The sequence below is a fragment of the Babylonia areolata genome, chromosome 2 (genome assembly GCF_041734735.1).
Source record: "Babylonia areolata isolate BAREFJ2019XMU chromosome 2, ASM4173473v1, whole genome shotgun sequence".
NCBI classification, from domain to species: Eukaryota; Metazoa; Mollusca; class Gastropoda; order Neogastropoda; family Buccinidae; genus Babylonia; species Babylonia areolata.
The window spans coordinates 71,118,205-71,138,956 of NC_134877.1; the positions used below are offsets into that span (position 1 = coordinate 71,118,205).

A 20,752-nucleotide genomic window follows, 5' to 3' on the forward strand; every position below is an offset into this window, starting at 1 on the left:
GTTGGCATCTGTCAATCAGAGTCAGTCTAGAAATAGCCTCTCTAGGTATCAAGTCTATTGATTTTTTTTTTTCCGTCTGTATCCAAAATCAGTTCTGTCCAAAGTTTCAGTTTGGAAGGTTCAACCATGCCTTTGAGTGAAAGTGATAAGTTTACCATTGAAAACTGTTTCAAGGAGAAAGGCTGGGGTGGAAGAAGGATCGTAAAGGAATTTCCAGGCAAGGGGTGGAGTCATGTCACTGTAAATAGACTTATCGCTAAAATACGCACTACAGGGTCAGTAGCACGTAGCCAAAAATCGCCAAAACGATCGCGTTTTGGGGAAACGGAAACAAGAAATTCAGCCATCTTGCCTCTATCATGAGACTTCTAGATTTTCAAAAAAGATAATGGTTTCAACTGGAGTATCCTGGAAAGGAAAAACAAACATCCATTTTATTGACACTGATAGAACCAAGGTTAATAGTGAAAGCTATATTCAGTTATTGGATGACAATCTTCTCCCGGATTGTAGGCGTCTTTATCCTAGAAACAATTACGTGTTTCAGCAAGATGGGGCTCCTTCGCACACAAGTAGGGTAACCCAGGCCCATCTGGAAGAGGCTTCACAAGAATTCATCAAGAAGAATGAATGGCCTCCACAAAGTCCTGACTGAAACCCAATGGATTATGCCATATGGGACTCTCTGAAGGAGAAAGTTTACCGGGGAGTGAGAGACAAACTGAATGAGCAGGCGTTAAAGAACAGGATAATTTTGTCATGGAGGAGATATCAGTGGAAGAAATATGTAAAAGCTTTTCTGCTTGGAAGAAACGGCTTCATTTAGTCATGGAGGAAGATGGAGGTCCACATGGAACATGAACTGAAATAAGTGAGTTTTCCTCTGATATTGGATTTTTTTATATGCTGTTTTGAATTTGACAATACTCGCATAATTTGCGTCCGAACTTTCAGATATTTAGCAGACCTGTTGATGGTACCATAAGATTACTGTGTGGAAATTTTCAATGAATTCGGTTTCTCTGTCACTGAGAAAATACTTGTCAAAAAGCGGTTCACTTTTTTGGGGGGACACCCGAGATAAGGCTGGCCTTCACCGTGTACCCAGAGGCCATGTCCTTGTTGTGTGTGTGTGTGTGTGTGTGTGTGTGTGTGTGTGATGGTGTGTGTGTGTGTGTGTGTGTGTGTGTGTGTGTGTGTGATGGTGTGTGTGTGTGTGTGTGATGGTGTGTGTGTGTGTGTGTGTGCGTGTGTGTGTGTGATGGTGTGTGTGGCAGGTCCGGGACTGGCCTTCACCGTGTACCCAGAGGCCATGTCCTTGTTGTGTGTGTGTGTGTGTGTGTGTATGTGTGTGTGTGATGGTGTGTGTGGCAGGTCCGGGGCTGGCCTTGATCGTGTACCCAGAGGCCGTGTCCCTGATGTGTGTGATGGTGTGTGATGGTGTGTGTGTGTGTGTGTGTGTGTGTGTGTGTGTGTGTGTGTGTGTGTGTGTGATGGTGTGTGTGGCAGGTCCGGGACTGGCCTTCATCGTGTACCCAGAGGCCGTGTCCCTGATGTGTGTGATGGTGTGTGTGTGTGTGTGTGTGTGTGTGTGCGTGTGTGTCTGATGGTGTGTGTGGCAGGTCCGGGACTGGCCTTCATCGTGTACCCAGAGGCCGTGTCCCTGATGTGTGTGATGGTGTGTGATGGTGTGTGTGTGTGTGTGTGTGTGTGTGTGTGTGTGTGTGTGTGTGTGTGTGTGTGTGATGGTGTGTGTGTGTGTGTGTGTGTGTGTGCGTGTGTGTGTGTGATGGTGTGTGTGGCAGGTCCGGGACTGGCCTTCATCGTGTACCCAGAGGCCGTGTCCCTGATGTGTGTGATGGTGTGTGTGTGTGCGTGTGTGTGTGTGATGGTGTGTGTGGCAGGTCCGGGACTGGCCTTCATCGTGTACCCAGAGGCCGTGTCCCTGATGTGTGTGATGGTGTGTGTGGCAGGTCCGGGACTGGCCTTCATCGTGTACCCAGAGGCCGTGTCCCTGATGTGTGTGATGGTGTGTGTGTGTGTGTGTGTGTGATGGTGTGTGTGTGTGTGATGGTGTGTGTGGCAGGTCCGGGACTGGCCTTCATCGTGTACCCAGAGGCCGTGTCCCTGATGTGTGTGATGGTGTGTGATGGTGTGTGTGTGTGCGTGTGTGTGTGATGGTGTGTGTGGCAGGTCCGGGACTGGCCTTCATCGTGTACCCAGAGGCCGTGTCCCTGATGTGTGTGATGGTGTGTGTGTGTGTGTGTGTGTGTGTGTGTGTGTGTGTGTGTGCGTGTGTGTGTGATGGTGTGTGTGGCAGGTCCGGGACTGGCCTTCATCGTGTACCCAGAGGCCGTGTCCCTGATGTGTGTGATGGTGTGTGTGGCAGGTCCGGGACTGGCCTTCATCGTGTACCCAGAGGCCGTGTCCCTGATGTGTGTGATGGTGTGTGTGGCAGGTCCGGGACTGGCCTTCATCGTGTACCCAGAGGCCGTGTCCCTGATGTGTGTGATGGTGTGTGTGGCAGGTCCGGGACTGGCCTTCATCGTGTACCTAGAGGCCGTGTCCCTGATGTGTGTGTGTGCGTGTGTGTGTGTGATGGTGTGTGTGGCAGGTCCGGGACTGGCCTTCATCGTGTACCCAGAGGCCGTGTCCCTGATGTGTGTGATGGTGTGTGTGGCAGGTCCGGGACTGGCCTTCATCGTGTACCCAGAGGCCGTGTCCCTGATGTGTGTGATGGTGTGTGTGTGTGTGATGGTGTGTGTGGCAGGTCCGGGACTGGCCTTCATCGTGTACCCAGAGGCCGTGTCCCTGATGCCTCTGCCCCAGTTGTGGTCTGTGCTCTTCTTTGCCATGATCTACACTGCGGGTGTGGACAGTGTGGTGAGTGGTCACCTCTCTCTGTGTCACTCTCTTTGTCTCTGTCTCTCTCTCTGTGCCTCTCTGTCTCTCTCTCTCTCTCTGTCTCTCTCTCTCTGCCTCTGTCTCTCTCTGCCTCTCTCTCTCTCTCTGCCTCTCTCTCTGCCTCTGTCTCTCTGTCTCTATCTGCCTCTCTCTCTGTTTGCCTCTCTGTCTCCCACTCTCTCTGCCTCAGTGTTTGAATAAGATTTCGTCAAAGAAGAAGCAACCCAAAAACAACATTTCTGTAGATAATTGGTTTATACACTTCAAAGTTTTACTTGATACAGATCTGTTCGATGATAGCAGTAAACCAGATTTGCTAATGATTCGTGAATCGCCCAATATCAAATGAAGAAGTTTTATAATTGCACTAAGAAAGATTAAGAACTGTAAAACTGCAGGTCCCGATGGAATCATCGGAGAGTTTTTGAAAGTTCCATGTGAACATTTATAGATTTTTTGGTAAATTTTTCACTACTTTATTTGATAAGGGTATTTTCCCAATAGTTGGTGTGAATCGTTAACCGTTCCACTCTACAAGAAATGGGATATAATAATACTAATAATCATGGAGGCCTATCACTGTCCAATATCAGTAGCAAAATATTTGGTACAATTATTAATAGTAGGCTTCTGGAATATGTAGAGCATAATAACATTATAGGCGAACATCAAGCTGGCTTTAAACGAGGATATTCAATAACTAATTATGTGTTTACTCTTTTGGCTCTTATTCAGAAACAGTTTTCTCTAAATCGTAAACACTACATAGTGTTTTTGACTTTGAAAAGGCGTTTGATTCCATCAACAGAAATTTATTATTGCCTATTCTGATAAAATAAGGGATAACAGGGAAGCTCTTCGGGTATATTAAAATAATGTATGTACAGTGTAGTAAAAACAAGAATTAGATGTGGAAACAAACTTACAGTTATTAATTGTACAAGGGGAGTAAAGCAGGGTGATGTGTTTAGTCCTATTTTGTTTTCTTTGTTTATAAATGAATTAGCATTAGTAGTAATAGACCAAGGAAGGCATGGTGCTAGATTGACAGTTGACTTAATAGAATTGTTTATATTATTACTTGCTGATGACATCGTTTTGCTCTCTGAGACAGTTATTGGCCTACAAATGCAAACTGATAATTTGAAAAATTCAGCTACTAAATTGCAATTAAAGGTTAATCTTGATAAAGTAATATCATTGTTGTTAGAAAGGGGGGATATCTGGCAGGAAGGGAAAGGTGGGTTTACAATGGAATTGTTATACCAGTTGTTAATGCTTACAAATATCTTGACATTGTTCTCTCTCTCTCTCTCTCTCTCTCTCTCTCTCTCTCTCTCTCTCTCTCTCTCTCTCTAAACAGTGTTTATATTCATTTGGATTTTCAGAAGTCTGGATATATGGAGGGATGGGAGATGAAAAAAATTTCTTAAGTTGTTCAGACAGAGAATGGTCAATTGTTATAAACAAGACTGGAACGGAAAGTTGAAAAATAGTGATCGTTTTAAGGAATACTGCAAATTCAAATCTTTATTACAACCAGAAAAATACCTGCGAGATATTACAATAGCAAAATTTAGAGTGGTTCTGGTGAAGTGTCGTCTAGGCGTTAATGACCTTAAGGTAAATAAAAGATATAACAATATGTCAACACCAAAAAACTGTCCCTTTTGTGATGATCTAGAAACTGAAGTACATTTTCTTATTAGATGTCCTGTATATGCTAAACTACGAGAAAAAGTATATATTTAAACATTGTAGAAATAATAACACTCCAATTCCATTTTTGTTACAACAGTAATAATAATAATAATAATAATAATAATGGTATTTATATAGCGCTGAATCTTGTGCAGAGACAAATCAAAGCGCTTTTGCACCGGTCATTCACACGCATGCATAACTCTAAAACTGTAGAAACTAAAGACAATGAAGGGCAGGCAAGGGAGGCTCTTTTGGGAAGAGGTGGGTTTTAAGGCCAGACTTGAAAGAGTTGAGTGTGTAGACTTGACGAAGTGAAAGAGGAAGTTCATTCCAATCACAAGGTCCAGAGACAGAGAAAGAACGGCAGCCAACAGTCGAGTGTTTGAATCTGGGTATGCGTAAACAGAGTGGATCCGAAGCTGATCGTAGTGAGCGAGATGGAGTGTAGAGGTGAAGGCAGCCACAGACATAGGAAGGGGCAGTTCTGTGAATACATCTATAACACAGAGTGCTGATCTTGTACTTTATTCGGTGTGAGACGGGGAGCCAGTGGATATGAGGAGTGATGTGCTCAGATCTTTTCTTTCTGAGGACGAGTCGGGCAGCAGAGTTTTGTATGCGCTGAAGGGGCTGAATGGATGAAGCAGGCAGACCAGACAATAAAGAGTTACAGTAGTCAAGGCAAGAGAGAAGGAGAGAAACGACGAAGTCTAGATGTTGCGTCAGTGGACAGATATTTCCGGACGGCACTGATGCGCCGCAGTTGACAGCAACAGGACTGACATGTCTGACTGATAAATTTTTGCATGGACAGTGTATTGTCAAGGACAACACCGAGGTTCCTGACTGACGTGGAAAGAGGGCTGGATGTACTGCCAAGTTTGATTGTGTCAATTGTGATGGAAGACAGTTTTTGTTTAGTTCCTATGATCATTGCTTCAGTTTTGTCCGCGTTCAATTGTAACTTATTTCGAGTCATCCAGTTTTGAATGTCCAGGAAGCAGTTGGATGTTTCTTGCAAGAGTGACAACAATTTTTCAGGGGTATCACTCTTCTGGAGTTGAGTGTCATCAGCATAAGAATGATGACTGATATTATGGCGGTTGATAATTTCAGCGAGAGGAGCAGTGTACAGTGTGAAGAGCACTAGGCCTAAAACAGATCCCTGTGGGACTCCATGTTCGATTTTAACGGGTTCAGATTTGAACCAGTTTAGAACAGTGCCGTTGATACCAAATATAAAATGAAGACGGGAAAGAAGGATTGAATGGTCTGTCGTGTCAAAGGCGGCTGACAAGTCGAGAAGAGTGAGAAGGGAATTTGTTCCTGAGTCGGACGCTATCAGTAGATTGTTCAGAATGTGGAGGAGAGTGGTTTCGGTGCTGTGGTCAGCGCGATAGGCAGACTGAAATGGGTGAATGAGATTGTTGAAACAAATGGGGTTGCTGAGCCGCTTGAGGACAGTTTTTTTAAGGAGTGTGGACATGAATGGAAGATTAGAAACTGGTCGATAGTTTTTCAAAATGTTTGCGTCAAGGTTGGGTTTCTTGGGAGAAGATGTGAGACACACTGGGAAAAGACCGAGCTTACAGGATTTTATTGTCATTTTTTTCAGGATTTCATGAACTTCTGTTTCAGTCAATTGATTAAAGGAATGGAGAGGAGTGCCGCTGAATTGAGGATCAGGATGAACAGGATGGAAAGACATTTGGTCTAAGATGGTACGAATATTTTGGACTTTGTCGAAAAAGAAAGAGGAGAAGACATTGGGGAGTTCAGATAAAGTGTTGGCAGAAGGAAGAGGAGTATTGTTTGCAGTTCCAAGAAGATTTGACATGACAGAGTAAAGAGATTTGGTGGATGTGGCATCGAGAATTTGAGAAGAAAAGAAGTTTGTCTTTGCTGATGAGATCATATGTTTGACTTTATTTATTTGTTTTCAGAATATTTGATTGTGGACTTGCAGTTTTGTTGATCGCCATCGTCTTTCCAGTTGGCGACGTTTGCGTTTTGCAAGTCGAATGTCTTGTGTGTACCATGGGGCGGAGGGTCTGTCAGGGAGCATGCGGGTAGTGGGGGGTGCATGTTCATCCAGCAGTTGAGAGAGGACAGTGTTGTAATGTGTGGATACGTCGGTACGAGAAGAAATTTTGGAAAGGCGTTCAGCAGCTTGAGAAGAAAAAGTGTTAATGTTGATGGATTTCAGGTTGCGACGAGTAACAGATTTTTTGGTTCTGGTAGGTTTTGAAATATTAAGCAAGAATATAACAGCAGAATGGTCGGGAGAAAGTTTGTCAGTTACAGTCACTGACGCAACCATGGCATCAGACTCACGTGCGATTAGCCAGTCCAACGTATGGCCAGATCTGTGTGTTGGTTCTGTAACGAACTGAGAGAGAGAATGAGTGGACAGAGATAGACATAGGCGTTTGACATCAGTGGAAGTCTGGTTGTCGAAATGAAAATTGAAATCTCCGAGGATAATAAGTTTGCCAGAACGAAGGTTGTAGTAATCAAGTAGTGTTCGGAACTCATCGTGAAACTGAGAAGACGTTAGGTTGTTTTTACGACTAGGAGGAGGACGATAGAGACAACAGAAGATGATTGAGTGACCGGGAACACTGAGAGTGACTTCTAGCATCTCAAAGGTGTCATGTGGAAAGGAGTGGTTATGGGAGAAGGAGAGGGAAGACTCCAAGATATCTCTGAGGACGGTGGCGATGCCACCTCCACGAGACAATCGACAAAATGAAGACAGGTGTGTAATAACAGATGTCGCTATGTTTATTTACTATGCTTTTCGTTCCAGAGAGGAACTGATGTGAAGTTTAATTTAGAATGTTATAATCAAATTGCGTGTAGGAGCAATTATGTTTAAGTTCTGTTGAATCTGGTTTTTCCCTCATTTTTTCAATCGTTATCTTTATGTGTACGTGTTCTCATGTGGACAGGCTGGTGGCCTTCGCATTAAATTTCCTGCGTTCCTGCGTTCTCTCTCTCTCTCTCTCTCTCTCTCTCTCTCTCTCTCTCTCTCTATATATATATATATATATATATATATATATATATATATATATATATACACACATACATATATATATATTTACGCGCGCGCGGGCGCACGCACACGGACACACACACACACACACACACACACACACACACACACACACACACACATACATACATACATACATACATATATATATATATATATATATATAATCAAGCAGATAAGATAGATTAATGAACAAAAATAGATAAACAAATAAATGACTAAAGAAAGAAACAAACAATAACTAGATGAACCAAGTATTGAAGCCATCCACCTACCTGTGGCCATGGAAGCAGTGAGGGGATGTGAGTGAATGTCGTTGTGCCGACAGCTAGCCTGTGGAGAGTCCGTGCTGACCACTCTGTGTGACCACTTCCCCAGCACTCTGCTGCGTCACCGGACACTCTTCACTGGCCTCGCCATGCTGCTGGCCATGCTGACGTCACTCATCTTCGTCACGCAGGTAGCCTGGTCTGTCGTCATCCTGTCAGTCACAACGCTGTACTGGTCAGCACACCTCTCTCGCCCTGAGCTGTTTGATCCTTGACTTACTGTGTGTGTTCACATGGGAACGTGCCTCTGGTATGGCATGAAAGAAAGTCATATTTCTAGTGCAGAAAACGCCACTAAGGAATTTATTATAATAATTTATCATGGTATCTGTTATCCGGAAACTGTGTGTGTGTGTGTGTGTGTGTGTGATTTTCGTTTCGTAAAACACGTTTTATTTTATTTTTTACTGTGCGATACATCAAGCTGCTGTGTTTTATCGCTTCCTTGTTTTAATTCAACTTTAAGGATTGTTTGATTCAGCTTTTTTAAAGTTAAGTCCATGTCATGTTCATTTTATGTCGGTTTCAGCTCAGATATGAGATTGTGTAGTGTTAGTGACGAGCCTGTGGAAACACACATAATTTCCATCTGGAATAATAACGATGTAAGGTATTGTAGTGATAAGAGACTCTAGGGAGAGCTGGGCAGTACAAGGTCTTCAGAGAAGAAGCCCCCCTTAGTCAAGTGTTTCGACCCTTAACTCCTTACACTCTAAGGGGACGGGGCCACACCCAGGTCATGGCTCCTTGATGCCCTTGTATTGCCGCCATTTTTTTTCCTTCTATTTTTCTTGGTCCTCAGCAGGTTCGAACACGCGCCTCCATGGTGTTCGCCACTTTAGGACTGATCGGGTCACCTTTTTCTGGCAGACGTTTTAACCACTGAGCCATCGTACGCCTAGTTTCAGAAGGTGAATTTAATCCTTATGAAGTTCACTTTCATTCCTCCTCGACCAGATCCAGCTGGAACTCTTTTCTGCTGCTTCTGCCATTGCCTTGAAAGCCCGTGTCCTCTCTCTGCCAGAAATCGACAGCTGTTTCATGACGCTGGAGGCAGATGCGCCCACAAACCCTCTTGCACCAATCTCTATGGCGGGGATTATTGGCTTGGAAGCCAGATTCTCCACAGGCTACTGGCTAGACTGGCATGCTTCTCGGTCTTGTAGATGTGGGCTACTTCCATTCTGCTTTCGTATGGCACAGTGAGCTCAATCAGAATCGCTTGTTTCGTTGCCTTGGAGTGGAGTACTATGTCAGATCTCATGCCGCTCTTGCAGATGATTTCCGGGTGTTTCTTCCCCTCTGGTAGGTCAACTGTGCATTCCCAGTCTCTGGCACCATCAAGTATTGGTTTGCATGGTATTGTATTGTATATTGTAACCCCTCCTGTCCCTCACTCCGCTTTCCCGCAGCTGTCTGCTTACTTTCCCCAAACCTAGACAGAATGATAAGAGTGATCAAATTGTGTGCAGGGGTGAGGGACTGGACAGACAGGAGAATGATAAGTGTGATCAAATTGTGTGCAGGGGTGAGGGGACTGGACAGACAGGAGAATGATAAGTGTGATCAAATTGTGTGCAGGGGTGAGGGGACTGGACAGACCAGGTGACCACAAGTTTCGTATTTAGCCTTTCTTTTTTTTTTTCTTTTGACATCAAGCAAAACAACGATATGATTTCAGAGCAACGCATGCGTCAAAGCTGAATATTTCACGGAAGACGCCAACAGGGCGCTGAAATGGCCGCCATCTTTTGTATGTTTATTGGACTTTCACTCCTGACCGATGGAGTCATCGAGTTTGCAACAGTCAAGTAGGTCACTTGGTTGTTAAAACATTTGCAAATGGTGACTACCTTGCAGGATGTTTGAGGCGATTTCTCAGCATGGTTTTGTCTTGGTTTTCATGCCGTTAGTTTGAGGTATGTTATGCAGAAAGTTGCTGAAAATACCAACATGGCTGCCATGACGTACACTGAGAGAAGAGGTGGCTAGGTTCGTGTTTTATTTGCCGCACTATTACGTCATTAGTGACGACAAAAATGTGGAAGAAACATAAACATACATAGTGTACATGTGTAAAGATGTAAATATATATACATGTATAGATGAAGATATACATCTCAGTGGGTAGAAACCCGAAGTGCTGGTGTTGTTGATCAAGCGAGGTGATGTGTTTATCCCGAGGAGTGCACCTTGCCAGGTGATGTGTTTATCCCGAGGAGTGCACCTTGCCAGGTGATGTGTTTATCCCGAGGAGTGCACCTTGCCAGGAACATCCGACATCAACAGGCAAGGCGCGTGGTCGTGTTGGAAGTGGGCTTTGGAAAAACAACTATCACACCCACCCATGAAGGCCTCAAGCCGAAATGTTGTAGTGTGTGCGTGTGTGTGTGTGTGCATGTGTGTGTGTGTGTGGAGGAATCTACTGGTTCAGCTGTTTGACTGGTTCATTTGTGTGTGTGTGTGTGTGTGTGTGTGTTCGTGTGTGTGTGTGTGCGTGCGTGTGTGTGTGTGTGTGTGTGTGTGTGTGTGTGTGTGTGTGTGTGTGTGTGTGTGTGTGTGTGTGGAGGAATCTACTGGTTCAGCTGTTTGACTGGTTCATTAGTGTGTGTGCGTGCGTGCGTGTGTGTGTGTGTGTGTGTGTGTGTGTGTGTGTGTGTGTGTGTCAGGGAGGAATCTACTGGTACCAGCTGTTTGACTGGTTCATCGCCACCTACAGTCTTACGGTCATCGCTATCATAGAGATGGTTGCCATCTCCTGGGTCTACGGTCAGTGTGTGTGTGTGTGTGTGTGTGTGTGTGTGTGTGTGTGTGTGTGTGACCAGACATATGTGATGTACACACTACATGTGTGCCTTTCAGAAGCAAAATGCTTCAAACTGTACAATATAGAGGCAATAACTTCAAACTGTACAATATAGAGGCAATATGTTTAAAACTGTACAATATAGAGGCAATATGTTTAAAACTGTACAATATAGAGGCAATAAGCTTCAAACTGTACAATATAGAGGCAATATGTTTAAAACTGTACAATATAGAGGCAATATCTTCAAACTGTACAATATAGAGGCAATATGTTTAAAACTGTACAATATAGAGGCAAAAAGCTTCAAACTGCACAATATAGAGGCAATAACTTCAAACTGTACAATATAGAGGCAATATGTTTAAAACTGTACAATATAGAGGCAATATGTTTAAAACTGTACAATATAGAGGCAATAAGCTTCAAACTGTACGATATAGAGGCAATAACTTGAAACTGTACAATATAGAGGCAATATGTTTAAAACTGTACAATATAGAGGCAATATGTTTAAAACTGTACAATATAGAGGCAATATGTTTAAAACTGTACAATATAGAGGCAAAAAGCTTCAAACTGTACAATATAGAGGCAATAACTTCAAACTGTACAATATAGAGGCAATATGTTTAAAACTGTACAATATAGAGGCAATAACTTCAAACTGTACAATATAGAGGCAATATGTTTAAAACTGTACAATATAGAGGCAATAAGCTTCAAACTGTACAATATAGAGGCAATAACTTCAAACTGTACAATATAGAGGCAATATGTTTAAAACTGTACAATATAGAGGCAATAACTTCAGACTGTACAATATAGAGGCAATAACTTCACACTGTACAATATAGAGGCAATAACTTCACACTGTACAATATAGAGGCAATAAACTTCAAACTGTACAATATAGAGGCAATATGTTTAAAACTGTACAATATAGAGGCAATAAGCTTCACACTGTACAATATAGAGGCAATATGTTTAAAACTGTACAATATAGAGGCAATAAGCTTCAAACTGTGCAATTTAGAGGCAATAACTTCAAACTGTACAATATAGAGGCAATAAGTTTAAAACTGTAAAATATAGAGGCAATATGTTTCAAACTGCATGATAAAGAGGCATCACGCTTCAAACTGTATGATACAGAGGCATCACGCTTCAAACTGTATAATAAAGAGGCATCACGCTTCAAACTGTATGATACAGAGGCATTAAGCTTCAAACTGTATGATAAAGAGGCATCACGCTTCAAACTGTATGATAAAGAGGCATCACGCTTCAAACTGTATGATAAAGAGGCATCACGCTTCAAACTGTATGATAAAGAGGCATTACGCTTCAAACTGTATGATAAAGAGGCATCACGATTCAAACTGTGTGATAAAGAGGCATCACGCTTCAAACTGTATAACACAGGCATTAAGCTCCAAACTGTATGATAAAGAGGCATTAAGCATCAAAATATTTCAAACTGTACAATATACAAATTTAAAGTTTGCTGGAAAGCAATGAAGGCCATATCAGCACGTTAGGTTTGTGATGTTGTCTGCCCTCTTATTAATAGCAGTTGTGGTGTGGATGGGTCAGTCCACACACTGACGCCTTCTTGGAACTCAAACCATGAATTAAGAGATGTGTCAAGCTTCATCCTGAAAAATAAAGAGGCAATTTTATCGGATTTACTAGTGGTTTTACTGACTCACTTGTGTAAGCAAAGTGAGTATGTTCATCCTGAAAATAAAGAGGCAATTTTATCGGATTTACTAGTGGTTTTATTGACTCACTTGTGTAAGCAAAGTAAGTATGTTATAACCCGGCGTTCGGTTCTCTCTCTCTCTCTCTCTCTATCTCTCTCTCTCTCTCTCTCTCTCTCTCTCTCTGTGTGTGTGTGTGTGTGTGTGTGTGTGTGTGTGTGTGTGTTTCTGTCTGTCTGCATGTCTGAATGTATGTATGTCTGTGCGCCCGTGGTAAACTTAAACATTGTCATTTTCTCTGGAAATACTTTGTCCGTCAATACCAAATTTGGGTTAAAATAGTCGGGAAAAAATCTTCACGCTCCTACCAATAATTGGTTGTAAGTCTCCCGAATTAAGCCGTGTTTCCCGTATCATTAACGGTTTATTTCGTTAAGGCTTATTCCGGGATTCCGAAAACCATAATTAGTACTGCATCCGAGTTGCAGTGACGTAGGCGATGCTTAGCAAGAAGACGACGTGACCTCGTTTTTCTTGTTCGCAATTAAATGGAAAGAAATACAAATTCTGGACAGAACACATACAGTGACACAGACTACATCATCGACGTGTTCACTGCATTTGAATCTTTTAAAGTGGATACTCAATTAACTAGAATGAACATAAAAGAGAAATTGAATCAACCGTTTCATACTTTCCCGACGAGTGTAACTAAACTTATTGTACATCTGTCTAGATCCACAGAAAACGGCTAAATGTTGCAGTTAATTGTAGCTATGGCAACATCGCTTTTACCGCGGACTTTAAGGATTTCTTAAATATCCGAGATGATATGACTTAAACAGCGTTATCACTTCGAATACCGCAATGGATTTATCGCCCTTGAAAAAGCATGCTAAAATGTTACTTTTTGAACGTCATTGCAGTGACTAAGACAATTTCTTCGCACCCGAACATGCTGTGTTGGAACCTACGCTCAGGCCTTTTATTATTATTATTATTATTATTATTATTAACCCAAAGCTTTATAATAACAAATACAGAACGCATTTTAACGATTTTTTTTTAAGTGTATCACAATTGAGTCTTGAAGGCCTTGCCTCTCATGTTTATATATTTATTAATAAAATTATTTAGTTGTCTCTTTAACCAACGTCGTTCTTGTATCTTAAAACACCTTCTCCACTGGTCCTTTTACAGTAATCTTGTTCAACTTTTGATATTGTTTGTTTTTGTTTTAAGGGAACTAACCGGGTTTGGTTAGTACATTGTATTGGGGATACGTCGCTTGAGTTAGAATTTTAAAAAAAAAAATAATGGTTGACTTCAGTTCACTGTCTCGTTGTGTAAACTGGTCAGAACGGTACAACACACGCGCCCCACTCACCCACTGTACCATCACAACATGCTGACAGTTTTCTCTGTGACTGGCTTTAATCACTGGCGGGGTTTCGGCCATTGAACTGGCCCCCTTCTGTTCCCCTGTCAGTGGCCAACAGGCTTTGGTCGGCTGCATTCTGCTGCTCTGCACCCGTGTCCTAGCAACACTGTCTCTTTCAGTTTCAGTTTCTCAAGGAGGCGTCACTGCGTTCGAACAATCCATATGCAGATGCCTGACCAGCGGCATAGCCCCACGCGTTTAGTCAAGCATTGAGTACATGCATACAATCATATTTATGTGCCTATCAGAGTACATGCATACAATCATATTTATGTACCTATCAGAGTACATGCATACAATCATATTTATGTACCTATCAGAGTACATGCATACAATCATATTTATGTGCCTATCAGAGTACATGCATACAATCATATTTATGTACCTATCAGAGTACATGCATACAATCATATTTATGTACCTATCAGAGTACATGCATACAATCATATTTATGTACCTATCAGAGTACATGCATACAATCATATTTATGTGCCTATCAGAGTACATGCATCCAGTCATATTTATGTGCAATCATATTTATGTGCTTATCAGAGTACGTGCATACAATCATATTTATGTGCCTATCAGAGTACATGCATACAATCATATTTATGTGCCTATCAGAGTACATGCATGCAATCATATTTATGTGCCTATCAGAGTACATGCATACAATCATATTTATGTGCCTATCAGAGTACATGCATACAATCATATTTATGTGCCTATCAGAGTGGATTTCTTCCATTATGTTTGCCTGAGGACAACACTCTCGTTGCCAAGGGTTCTTTTTCAGTGCGCCAAGTGGATGCTGCGGACGGGACCTCGGTTTATCGTCTCATACGAATGACTGGACGCTCAGTTTGATTTTCGAGTCAAACTTGAAAAAAATGGGCGAGACCGGGACTCGAACCTAGAACCCCACGGACGGTGTAATGGCAGATGACCGTCTTAACCACTGTGTCACCCTTCTCCTGGCTCTGCAGTAAAGAATCACCCTCTTCGACTTGAAATGAGTTGGGTTTCTTCCCAACATCACAAATTCCTGAATATCCTGATCAATTTGCAATGAATCATAAGTGTACGCTCTCAGTGAGCCTGAATTAATCTGAATATCCTGATCAATTTGCAATGAATCATAAGTGTACGCTCTCAGTGAGCCTAAATTAGTCTGAATATCCTGATCAATTTGCAATGAACCATAAGTGTACGCTCTTAATGAGTCTAAATTAGTCTGAACATTATGCTGATTAGTTTCCAATGGATCATAGATGTACATTTTCAGTGAGTCTGAATTTATCTGAATGTGCTTTGATAGGGAAGGTATAACATCAGTCCCACTTTGTTCAGGAGCGGACCGGATTGGTGAAGACATCCAGATGATGACAGGTTCAAAACCCCCTGTGGTCATCAAGATCCTGTGGTGTTTCTTCACACCCCTCGTCCTGATGGTCAGTGTTTCCTCCCCCCCTCCCCCAACCCATACCCCCCTCGTCCTGATGTCAGTGTTTCCTCTCACACACACACACACACACGCCCCACACCCCCCTCGTCCTGATGTCAGTGTTTCCTCACACACACACACCCGGACACCACTCGTCCTGATGTCAGTGTTTCCTCACACACACCACTCGTCCTGATGTCAGTGTTTCCTCACACACACCCACACACCCCTCGTCCTGATGTCAGTGTTTCCTCACACACACCCCACACCCTCCTCGTCCTGATGTCAGTGTTTCCTCACGCACACCCCTTGTCCTATTGGTCAGTGTTTCCTTGCACACACCCCTCATCCTGATGTCAGTGTTTCCTCACACACACCCCTCGTCCTGATGTCAGTGTTTCCTCACAGACACCCCTCGTCCTGATGTCAGTGTTTCCTCACACACACCCCTCGTCCTGGTGTCCGTGTTTCCTCACACACACCCCTCGTCCTGATGTCAGTGTTTCCTCACACACACCGCTCGTCCTGATGGTCAGTGTTTCCTCACACACACACCCCGTCCTGATGTCAGTGTTTCCTTACACCCCCCCCTCGTCCTGATGTCAGTGTTTCCTCACACACACCGCTCGTCCTGATGGTCAGTGTTTCCTGACACACACCGCTCGTCCTGATGGTCAGTGTTTCCTCACACACACCGCTCGTCCTGATGGTCAGTGTTTCCTCACACACACCGCTCGTCCTGATGGTCAGTGTTTCCTCACACACACACACACACACCCTCGTCCTGATGGTCAGTGTTTCCTCACACACACCCTCGTCCTGATGGTCAGTGTTTCCTCACCCCCCCACCCCCACCCCCCTCGTCCTGATGGTCAGTGTTTCCTCACACACACCCTCGTCTTGATGGTCAGTGTTTCCTCACCCCCCCCCACCCCCACCCCCCTCGTCCTGATGGTCAGTGTTTCCTCACACACCCCTCCTCCTGATGGTCAGTGTTTCATCACACACCCCTCGTCCTGATGGTCCGTGTTTCATCACACACACACCCCTTCACGTGATCGTCAGTGTTTGTCACGTCACGTGATGGTCAATGTCACGTCACGTGATGGTCAATGTTTGTCACGTGACGTGATGGTCAGTGTTTGTTACGTCACGTGATGTCAATGTTTGTCACATTTACGTGATCTGGTGTTCAGTTTTGGGGGCGTTTGTCACATCCACTTCAACTAAGTTGTCTTGGCTTTGTTTGAAATGAAATGAAACTGAAATCAAATATGCAGCACAGATGAGGTTCAAGAGAGAGAGGAGGATGTTTATGAAGACAGTGTCAGTTGTGCAGACTCCTAAAGTAGACACGCCTTTATAAGTTGATGTATAACAACACCTTGGGCCGAGGAGAAGGTGGGGTAAGGTGTGTGTGTGTGTGTGTGTGTGTGTGTGTGTGTGTGTGTGTTGGGGGGGGGGCGAGGGCAGTTGGAGGGGACACATGTCGGGCACATCTTCAGACAAGGGCAGAAGGAGCACGATGTTGGAACTCACAAAAGTGGCAGCATTCATCGTCTTGTGCTTTGTGCCATAGACATTCTTTTTTCATCATGCTTCTTCGCAGGTACTGCTGGTTCTGACGCTCATCTCTTACCAGCCCCCGGTCTACGGCGACTATGAGTACGACACGTGGGCAGTGCTGATTGGCTGGTGCATCGCCACCGTCTCCTTCCTCCCCCTCCCCATCTACGCTGTGCTCAAGCTGTGGAGGACCAAGGGCTCTCTGCTGGAGGTCTGTCACACTGGCAGCCAGTGCTCTGTGTGTGTGTGTGTGTGTGTGTGTGTGTGTGTGTGTGTGTGTGTGTGAAGTCAAGTCAAGATTTTATTTCATGATGGAAAATTGAATAAGCAACAACTGTTTTTTTACATCAAGCCATCAATGAAAAAAAAAAAAAGGAAGAAATGAAGAAAAAATACAGGAGAGAGAGAGGGGGGGGGGGAACGGAATGATTTATTCACATATAGGCCACAGCCCCAAGTGAAGGGGTTAACATGAACATTATACAACTCAATAAGACAACATAAGCAAACAAGCATAAATGCAGATAACAAAACATAATTATATTCATTTCACGAAGTGACTATTTCTCTAAGTTTGAAAGCCTTATACAAAAACAAGGAAAAATCACGAACGTCCTTACTGTTGCTTGACGACATTAACAGACTTAATTTAAACAAAAAGGGATATTTGTAATAGTTTGCTTTTCAAGTATAAACATTTCACGAATATTTCCTAGCACTGAGCAAGAAAGAACAAAAGGTAATTCGTTTTCTTGAGATTCGTTATATAGAGGGCAGACTAAATCATTCGTACTATAAGTTTTGTATCTTGAGCGATGCACTGTCAGTTCTGATATCCCTAATCTAAATTTCGTTGTTATAAATTTCAAGTGCCTGTCCATATCGTGAGAGAGAGGGAGAGAGAGAGAGGGGGGGGGGGAACAAGCGAATGAAAAGCAATAACAACAAACATGTATACAAGAATGATGTGATAATGAAATACACAATTGCATTTCAATTTCGCACACACACACACACACACACACACACACTCAGGGAACTCGATTTTAACAATACTATTTTCAGTGCTCTTTTATACATACCGTGAATACATTTCATATTTGAGAGGCTACAGCTGTCCCATAAAGTCGACGCATAATCGATTACTGACAGAATATGTGCACAGAAGAAGAGCTTTCGTGAATGGACATTGAGGATCTTTTTAAATTGTTGCTATCTGAAATATTCTGTTAGCTAGACGTTTACGTAAGTACTTCGTATGATCAGTCCAAGATAGATCTTTGTCAATGTTGACACCTAGAATTTTATGTGAATCTACCTCTTCAGTTTTATTGATGTCTAGGAATAGTGGTTTGAAGTTATGTTTCATTCTTTGTCTATTTTGTCGTGCACATGCATACATGCACTTCGTTTTCTGAGCATTTGAGGACATGTGATTCAATCGTGTCCAGACGTTAAGTTTCAAAATATCATCTTGGAGTTCATCAGTTAGTTTGCACGTGTCTGAATTACATGAATGTAGGGATGTGTCATCTGCGAACATTTCACATTTACATTTCATATAACAAGGTAAGTCGTTAACGTAAGTGGAGAATAAAATTGGCCCTAAGATGGATCCCTGTGGTACTCCGTATTTAGTAGATGTAAAATTTAAGGTTTGATTATTTACTATTATTAACTGTTTCCGTCAGAAAGGGTGAATATACTCTGGTGGTAATTTATAAGCTTCTAATTTACGTAGTTACAAGGAGTGATTGATTACGTCAACAGCTTTTTCAAAATCTATAAAGAGGAGACCTTTGAATCTATTTTCATTTATGTTATATAGAAGACTGTCAGTGAGTCGTATGAGGGCTATATGGCAAAAATGATTTTTACGGAATCCAGACTTGTCTTCATGGATCAGATTGTTGTCAAAGAGATAAGAATATAAAGATTTTTGCAAGTGTGTTTCGATGGTTTTTGACAGAGCAGACAAGACAGAAATTGGTCTATAGTTAGATGGGTTAGAAGAATCACCTGATTTGTACAGTAGAATGACTCTAGCCTGCTTGAATTTTGAAGGAAAGCATTTCTTATTGATATGCAAATTATAAAGATATGTCAGAGTATCTACAATAACAGGGGAAGAAAGCTTTAATATCCATCCATCTTACCCATCCACATCACGTGTGCCAGATTGTTTCGGTTGTGATAGACTTTGACTTATATCCAAGACAGTCATTGGTTGAAACTAAACGGAACATGAATTTTCTTTGAATCAATATATTGTTTTAGAATACAGAGGTCATTTTCACTGGTCCTATCCCTTGATAATTTTTTTCATCAATGGTTGCAAAATGATTATTTAACTGATTTGCTGTTACATCAGTGATGCTTTGTTGACGTTTTGCCACACGTTTATTATTCAATTTGTTAATGGTTTTCCAAATTAGACGAAAATCTTTTGTATTAATTAACATTTTCTGAAAATAATTACATTTGGATTTACGTTTCGTGGCGTTTACTTTACTTCTTTGTTTCTTATATTGTTCGTTTGATCCATACATCTTCAGATAATCTCTATGGTGTATGTCAATGTCAATTGCTTTTTGTTATTCATGGTGGTTTTGTTTCTTGCCTAATTCTTTTCCTAATAAATGGTGCATGCATGTTATAAACAAGAAAAAGTATTTATCCAAAATTCAACAGCATCAGGATCTCTTAACTAAACGTGAGTTTGCTAAATCAGAGAGAAAATCGCCTTCTTCAAAATTCTTAAAACCCTTATTCAATATAGCTTTATGTCCTGCCTTTGGAACTTTAACAGGGTTTTTAAACCAGGTGAGACAGACTGGGGAATGATCACTAGTGCCACAAGGTGGAACACATGCCTCCACAATGTGTTGTTTTGTGGTTACGTTAATGTGATCTGTTATGGTATTTGTGCTTTCAGTTGTGCGTGTTGGTCTGTCAATTAATTGTTCTAAGCCATGCGTGGAATTGTTCTGATGCCGCTTTGGTTTTGGTTTAAGCAAGTCTGTGTTGCAATCACCTAAAATAATATAATAATATAATAATAGTTTCATGATTTAACATTCGCGCGCACGCTGTGTGTGCGTGTGTGTGTGTGTGTGTGTGTGTGTGTGTGACGGTGTTAGGGATGCTCAATTCTCAGAGAGGGAATCTTTCTGCAAGAATGTCAACATTACTTTGAGAGATAGTTTTCAAAATCTATGGAGACATGCTCTAGAGGCGAGTAGTAAATGTTTGTTTTATCGAAATATCAAAAGTGGATTTGGTAGAGAAAAATATACAAGTCAAATGCCTGATAATTACGTTATCAGCTTTTTCAGATTTCGAAGTAGTAATCATAAGCTGGAAATAGAAACAGGGAGACACAAAGGTATACCATGAGAGTTATGGCTTTGTAAGGTTTGTAACATGTCTGTGATTGGGGATGAGTTTCATTTTATAATGGAATGTCACAGTTATGATCAGTTACGAAATAGATATGTTCCTACACACACATATACATACAACGTATGCATTCACATAACATGTCACGCCAATAAAATTAGTACATTAACAAGATACATGAAATCCAAGTAAAATAAGAAAGTATTTAAGAATCACTTCCGATCACACACACAGAGAAATGCTTGCCCGTGCTCACCCGCTCAGTCCCACATGCATGCATAATGTCTGCTCCCATGCCCTCGTCTGCTGGTGAAGTTCAGGTGTTGCTGTGGCGAGGGGGCTTGGGGGTTGGGAGGGTTTACTCATGAGTTAGTGCATTGGATGTTTTGATTGTGGAG

The 20,752-nt window shown here is 42.3% G+C and overlaps 1 protein-coding gene across 2 annotated transcripts in view; it reads left to right on the forward strand.

Moving 5' to 3' along the window:
* Nucleotides 1–20,752, forward strand: part of LOC143276806 (sodium- and chloride-dependent glycine transporter 2-like) — a 69,694-nt gene that overhangs the window by 45,202 nt on the left and 3,740 nt on the right. For both annotated transcript variants that reach the window (XM_076581458.1, XM_076581466.1), the window contains 5 exons: nucleotides 2,771–2,883; nucleotides 7,995–8,126; nucleotides 10,665–10,764; nucleotides 15,296–15,396; nucleotides 16,999–17,166. In XM_076581458.1, coding sequence (XP_076437573.1) covers nucleotides 2,771–2,883; nucleotides 7,995–8,126; nucleotides 10,665–10,764; nucleotides 15,296–15,396; nucleotides 16,999–17,166 — 614 coding nt within the window. The remainder of the gene's footprint in view (nucleotides 1–2,770; nucleotides 2,884–7,994; nucleotides 8,127–10,664; nucleotides 10,765–15,295; nucleotides 15,397–16,998; nucleotides 17,167–20,752) is intronic.